The 7,867-nt window shown below is 39.8% G+C and overlaps 1 protein-coding gene across 1 annotated transcript; it reads left to right on the top strand.

The window, feature by feature from the left end:
- The first annotated feature begins 4,024 nt into the window (after nt 1-4,024).
- On the top strand, nt 4,025-6,981 carry LOC306885928 (bone morphogenetic protein 2-like). Its single transcript, XM_079442753.1, has 2 exons — nt 4,025-5,095; nt 5,799-6,981. Exons 1-2 carry the CDS (start codon nt 4,765-4,767, stop codon nt 6,632-6,634), a joined length of 1,167 nt encoding a protein of 388 aa, XP_079298879.1. The 5' UTR covers nt 4,025-4,764; the 3' UTR covers nt 6,635-6,981.
- Nucleotides 6,982-7,867: the final 886 nt, after the last annotated feature.

Genomic DNA, 7,867 nt, shown 5'->3' on the forward strand with positions numbered 1-7,867 from the left:
ATTTCACATTTAATGCTACTTTCCATTTCTTTATAATTGTATAATTGTCTAAGTGAAAATTATTTCTACACACATTTTTCAGTGCATTTTAAAAAATTGTTGCGTGGTGTCAGAGTGACATTGTAACCATGTTTAAATGTCAAATACAACGCAATCGGATCATCTTAAAAATACCTATACCATATGTTTTGGTGCTTATTTGTTCTTTAGCCTTGTTTTTGAATTAAAAAAAACTGTTAAAATCATTAAGAACTAAAAAAAAAAGATCTATGGGCAAAATGTAGCACTTTATGACAGTATATCGGTCTGATCCCCTATAAACATCAAAGGCCCAGCCATTCATTTGCATATCAATGATTTGAACCCCACAGTCCATCAGCTGTTATCTCCACCAATCACCTCACAGGTGTCAATCCTCACTCGTCTGGCTGATCATCTGAAGCTGATTAAAAGGCTGTCCATGCTGTGAGTTTTATTTGACTCACATTAATGATACCCTGTGTGATTCTCAGTCTCTTGTTTTTAATAAGTCTGTCTTCTCTTACTTTTATAGACACAGAAAATGTTAACATGCAAGAAAAGCTGATTTTAAGTTCGATGGGTCTCTTGAGTCGCCCGAAACCTTCACCCCAGGCTCCAGTGCCGTCTCTGCTGTGGAAAATGTTCAAGAAGGGCAGCAAACAGACCTCGATGTCTGACACCGGTCCATGTGTGGTGTCTGAGTATGGAGTCCGGGGGAATATTGTGAGGTTCATCCAGGATTAAGGTGAGGCCTTGAGAATTTAATATGCAGTATAATTACATCCTCCTCATAATTGTATAGGAAACTTTTGGAAATATTCCTAAAATTTTGGTAATGCCATTTGCTTTAAGTTTTCCTTTCTCTAATCAGTGTTTCAAAAACATGTTTTCTTTGAATAATTGTAATCAGTTTAGTTCTATCCATGTTAGTCTTTTGTAAAATCCCCTTACTAACAAAAGCCAGTTTCTTTGACCTCATCCTGCAGGAAGTGACATCATCACTTGTTGGTCAGACAACTGAACTGCATAAATACCAAGTATTGGCAGTGTCTTTTTCTGTAAATCAAGTTATAAAAATACGTTTAACTTTTAAATCCTTTTGAATTAATTCTTCAAAGACGCCACAGGCAAAAATATTGGTCAGTTGAGATTTAGGGCTATTTTGCTGTTTATAACTGGTTTCAGACTAGTGGGAAGAAAACGTGCAAAATGCACAGTTAGGTGTTTATTTGATTGAACTTTCTATTTGCATCTGTAGATTTCAATTACAATACATTTTAAAGGCAGTTTTCTCAAAATGAGTTTTTCTCCACTTCAGCAACCCTTACAGACACAAATTTAATCTGAAGCTTTTCAGAGGAGTTTGCTTTTTTTTTTTTTCACCTGATTTTATTGCACTTGATCTATATGCATTCATAGATTTAAATTATAATGCATATCTTTAAATGCCATTTTCTCAAAATGAGTTCCCTACTTTTACTAAACTTACACGCACCACAATTTAGTTATCTATCTATATTCTGAAAGTTTTTATAGAAGGGCGTGTTCATATCAGTAGATTTTTTTTTTTTTTTTTTTTTTTTTTTAATTCAATTTATTCCGAAAAATGCATTTCATCTCAAAGTATTTTCTGGTTTATGCTGTAATAAAGAGAGATCCCAAATCTGCTATGTAAAAACCTTTAAATATATCAGAAAAATTAAACTAATTTATCCAATGTTCAGATTTAGATATTTATGCAAAAACTGTTCTGGAATTTTATGCAAATGAAATGATGCCTCATTGGCATATTTCAAAGCTTGTTTTCCCCCAAACAGGTAGTCTGATGTCTGCTCCGGCCATCCACTGCTTTAATTGTGTGAGAAAGCATCTGTTTTTCAACATGTCGGTGCTGGAGGATGTTGAGCAACTCTCCTTTGCGCAGCTGGAAATGAAGTTCAAACAGGATCTGGCTCACGTGGGACTGCATGTTTTCAGCGTGGACCTGTACAGGGTTTTGAGGACCACGCTGAAGGGAGTGACTCACGAGTCCAGCCGTAAACTACTCCTGTCTCAGTCGCTCAGGCCTGGTGTGCACGCTTCTGTACACGTCAATCTGACCAAACTGGTCAAAACCTGGAGAACACCAGGTAAGAACTATGGGATGCAAGTTGAGTTGCAACTCAATCACTTGAGCAACGTGCTTCAGGAGCATGCATATGTCAAAAACTCAAATGCCAGAGTTGTACACGTCTCTGGTGGTGGTGTCGTTGAATCTGCTTCAATGCAGGTCCAGGAGAAAGCGAAGCGCTGCGTATTACTTGCCTGTGACGCCCAGTAACGTGTGCAAACCCAGAAGGCTTTACGTTGAATTCAAAGACGTGGGTTGGCAGGACTGGATCATTGCGCCTCAGGGGTATTTGGCCAACTACTGCCACGGAGAGTGTCCTTTCCCTCTGAGTGAAAGTTTGAACGGGACCAACCATGCCATCCTGCAGACACTGGTCCATTCGTTTGATCCTAAAGGGACACCTCAGCCCTGCTGCGTTCCTATCAAACTGTCCCCCGTCTCCATGCTCTATTACGACTAACGATAATGTGGGTCTGAGACAATATCCACATCCAAGGTCATTGGTTCGATTCCCAGGGAAAGCAAGAGCTGATAAAATGTAAAAACTGTAACTTGAATGCAATGTAAGTCGCTTTGGATAAAAGCGTCTGCTAAATGCATAAATATAAATACATTATGAAGACATGGTGGTGAATGAGTGTGGATGCAGATGAACTCAATTCATTTGAAATGCAGAAGTCCATTTCTTTCTCAAACATTAAAATGGTGCTTTATACTTGTTTAATGATAATGTGTTTCTTCTTGGACCTGGTGGGAAAATGTGCATGCACACGCCCTTTAATTTGTTAAACTTCATTTTATAATTTTTGCTTTTCTCTAACATGGTTTCAATGGGTTTTTGTTTTTATATTTTTGAAATGTTAACGTTTTAATATTGGACCACCTGAGTTAAAAACTGTTTGCAGTATTTCATAAAAGGCCCTCCAAACTAATGCCTTCTGTGTAAATAAGTGAACAAAACTGCAAAAAAAAAAAAAAGTGAAAAACCCACCTGTAGCTGAAATTTAGGTAGTTTAAAAATAGAGTAATGAAATCTATAATTGACTTTTTTTTTTAAATAGATTTATTGCTTGCATGAAATTACACTAGTTAACATTTGAAGTGGATCAATTTTCTTCAAAGCTGTCCTGAAATCTAAAACCAAAATGCGTTCTTGTCTTGGGACAACTCTCAAATTGATCTTTTATTTTTTTTTCCACTTCTACTGACACCGTGTGTGTGTCGCTGTCCTGTTTTAGCCTATATGATATATTTGCAAAACAAGTTTACACTTGTACATTTGACACTTCCACTTTTGCGTTTTCATATTTGTCCCATCCTGGAAAATATTGAATGGGTTCTTTTAATGGCAGGATTCCTTTGTGACATTGCCCCATTTTATTGTTTATATATATTTTTTTTAATGGACTTTAAGGTTTGTTTTCACACGAACTTTTACCCCACTCTACGAAATGGGCCTATTGGCGAGAGCAAAAAGTGACAACTAGCCCCGGTCTCCTGCTTCACATTAACCGCTGTTGCCACAAGTTGGCGCACTGGCTCTGAATATGAACGCTTGGTAGTGAGCGTCCTTTTTTTCCATTTAAAGTTACTTAACATTTGGGATCTAAATATATTTTTAGTGATCTAAACATATTTTTAGTGATCGAGTAAGGATTAATTTAATTAAATTCCAAAATAAATGTAATAACCAAGTATGTTTTATTAAATTTAATAAAGCAATCGAATATAGCAGAAACTTCCCATATTTTATCCCTCTTAATTCGAGCAACTCCGAACTCTCCAAAGGCGCGTTTGTCCACACGATCCCCTTCACGTCCAGAGCTGATGAATTCTGTCATGACATGAGAGAGTTAAACAAAGACACACGAGGAGAGAGAGAGACGCTGTTGCACACTTGCGCACTGCGCGTAAAGGACGCACACGTACCCAAACCCTCGTTGCGACTTGTTTCGCTCCTAGCAAAGGAAGAAACTTTTGTTTTGTCAATGAAGTGGACTTTTATATGCGTACTTTCCTCCGTTTCAACACATACGGCTTGTCTTTGTACAGCGGTGACGGTAGAATATGTGTAAGAGGCGGGCGTTCCTGTGTCTCCCAATATTTTCTGCAGATAAACCGCTTTTGTTTAGTGATCTGTAAGATGGAGCTGAGTGAAACGGGGAATTATAAAAGAGGATCAGATTTATGTGAAGACTCCACCAGACTGCGTTGATCATCTCGTGCACCATGAACAGAAGATCAACTGCGCTTTGGAGTTCAAACTGGTCTTTATCTGAAGCACTAGTAATCCTACGGGGAAGATCGCGAATGCACTCCATTTAGTCTCTTTACTTGCGATTAAGGTCGAGTGTCCGCGAGTTTTTCCGTTTGGTAGTACGCCTTTCACGCTTTGTGTTATTTTAAGAGCGCAAATCTACTATGACAGGCTTTGGCTCATGGAGCTTCTCCTATCCAGATGGATCTAGCGCAGGTTTGCGTTCCTCCGTAAAGCGGCTCTTACGGTGGCGTTGATGCACGAAGGATCCTCCAAACTCTAACAATGGCTCGATCAAACACTGAATATGGTCACATCTCCTGGCCTGAGCCCATCTGATCTCGTTCGTCACTGATCTGTCAGGTTTAGCGCGATCATGGTCTCCTCCGGCTGCGCTCTGATGGTTCTGATGGTCACTCAGGTGTTCTTTGGAGGCTCCAGTGGACTCGTTCCACAGATCGGCCGGTCCTCTCTGTCTCAGGATGTCCTACACGCGTTTGAACTTCGACTTCTGAGCATGTTTGGACTCAAACACAGACCGAGTCCCAGCAGGTCCGCGGTGGTTCCGCAATACATGATGGACTTGTACTCTATGCACTCGGTGAACGCGGAGCAGAACAACAGCAACAGACCCAAGGGCTCCTTGGGGAAAGGCTCGGAAAGATCTGCCAGCCGCGCGAATACGATCAGGAGCTTCCACCATGATGGTAAGCAAGTGTTTACTTCAAGAATTCTCGCTCGAATTCCTCCTTTTCTCTCTTATCTGCTGTCTCCTGCGTGTCTGACAGGAATTGAGATTATCTACAGACTGTTCGATGAGGAAATGGCAGTTTATTTATACAAAGTCTGATGTTCAGAGCTCATTTTCTGTAGTCTTTAGTCCCAAAAGTTTTATTTATATATATATATATATAGATCGCTACCTATGCTACAGGTGCATTTTATTTGTAGTTTTTGTCTTTCTTTCTCTCATCTCACTACCTTCTGTATGCATTCGTACTGAGTAAATAAAATATAATTTTATTTTAATAATAAATTTAAATGTTTAAGTATTTGGTTTTAGTATTACTACTACTGTAAGCGCTTTTGAATATATTTCAAGAGATATTTTTAATGTTTCCATTTGAGTTGCAAAATATAAAAAAAGTTTATGTAAATGATAAATGAATGACATGCAATGAGCTAGAAATGCCCTTTGTGATGGTTTACCACCGCTTAAGTAATCATGTTGTGTTAACAGTGATAAGTTATCACTTTTTAAGCATTTTAAACCAGTGTGTCCAGTAAGAGGTCAGTAAAAGTCACATCCTGTCAATGATTGTAAACAAGAAGTTTGACAGAGTACAAGGAACTGGCATTGATTCAAACCGCTAAAGCTTCCCATAAACATCATGACTGGTTTTCTTCCAGAATCCATGGAGGACCTGTCCAGTTCGAGCGGAAAGACGACTCAGCGTTTCCTCTTCAACCTGACCTCCATCCTGGGCGAGGAGTTTGTGACGTCAGCGGAGCTGCGGATTTTCCGAGAGCAGGTCGTGAGCAACGGCAGCGAGGGATTTCACCGCATTAACATTCACGAGATCATCAAACCGTCCGGTTCCTTTCAAGAACCCATCATGAGACTCCTGGACACCAGGCTGGTTCAGCACAGCTTGAGCAAGTGGGAGAGTTTCGACGTGAGCCCCGCCGTCACGAGGTGGACCGCGGATGGGCATCCCAACCACGGCTTCGTGGTGGAAATAGTTCACCCGGACCGTGCAGAACAGGACTCCAAAAGACACGTCCGCATCAGCAGGTCCCTGCATGACAGAGAGGACACGTGGCCCCAAATGAGGCCGCTGTTGGTGACCTACAGCCACGACGGGAAGGGAAACGTGCTGCACTCCCGCGAGAAGAGGCAAGTGCGGACAAACAAACAGCGGAAGAAGCAAAAAGCCAACTGCAGGAGACATTCCCTGTATGTGGACTTCAGTGACGTGGGGTGGAACGACTGGATAGTCGCCCCGCCGGGCTACCATGCCTTTTACTGCCAGGGCGAGTGTCCGTTTCCACTGGCGGACCACCTGAACTCCACCAACCACGCTATTGTACAGACACTGGTGAACTCGGTGAACAGCAACATTCCCCGGGCCTGCTGCGTTCCCACGGACCTGAGCCCGGTTTCGCTGCTTTATCTGGACGAATACGAACGGGTGATCTTAAAAAACTACCAGGACATGGTCGTGGAGGGCTGCGGATGCCGCTGATGCCCGGACGTCTTCAGACACTTTATTTTTCCCAATACTAAACTTTATTTATAATAAAGTAAAACACATATTTTGGAGAAGTATATAAATATATATTTATGTTAATTATTGGGAAAATAAATATTTTAATCCGAGTTAAACAAACTTTTTCTGATGTACATTTCGATCCGCGTATGAAGTATGCGTATTTTGTATTTATTTCTACCACGATCATTTTTATTGAATATTTGGTGTAATAGTTGGTGACACTTTACTATCCCATTAGAAAACATTAATGCATTAACTAACAATGCAAAGCAATACATTCGTGCACCATTTTTATTATATGTTGAAACTTACAAATGATTAAAAAAAAAAGATCAATCAATAGTTTTTATTGTTAGTTCATGTTAACTAATGTTCACAAATGGAACCTTATTGTAAAGTGTTGCCATATTTTTAATGCATAATCAAAGAAAATAGCTTTTTCATGCAAAAAAGTTGCAATTCAAAATGCAATAGCTACTTACCTTTGGTGGAAATGAATTTAAAGCAGTTATGCATTTAAATGCATTAAAATATATAGCAAAGCACTTACCATTGGAAGTGCATTGGCCAAATCTGACCGAATTCCATCAAATGATCAAAACAAAAAAGCATGCAGAGCTGGAGTTTGCAGTGTAGATGGAGCTAGTGTTTTAGAGATGCGGCAGTAAATGTGACTGCACTTATTTCGAACCAATGTGACAGGTAGTTGACACTGAATGCTCAGGAAATTAGCTGGTGTGAGTTTAGTCCCACAGTATTAGCTCTTGAAATCAACCTATTGCCTAGAGACAATGACTATTGTGTTTCTTCAGACGGGTCCTTATGCATTGGTTGCGTAAAGGTGGCTTCCTCCAGCTTTATATTGAAGCCTCGCTAATTAAGAGTCATTCACTACATGGTGCTAGGAAGTGTTTAATTAGAGGGACCTTGCTTAAAACGTGAGGATTGCCATGTAATTAAGTTGCTCAAAATAAAGGGTACAGAATGCAAAATGTATACGCTGACAGAAACAAATATAGCATGCACTTCTTAGCTTAAGAAGTCAAATGTCTATGAACAAAAACAGAATGAAGCATGCTTTCATTTGTCTCTACAGCTGTAGGTTATAGCCAAAATCAGATGCATTTCGGAAAACGTGACTAGATATGACTCTAGCCTTATCTAGATTTTTATATGCAATTTAAAATTGAAGGATATTCAGAGTAC

The sequence above is a fragment of the Barbus barbus genome (assembly GCF_936440315.1).
Source record: "Barbus barbus genome assembly, chromosome: 20".
NCBI classification, from domain to species: Eukaryota; Metazoa; Chordata; class Actinopteri; order Cypriniformes; family Cyprinidae; genus Barbus; species Barbus barbus.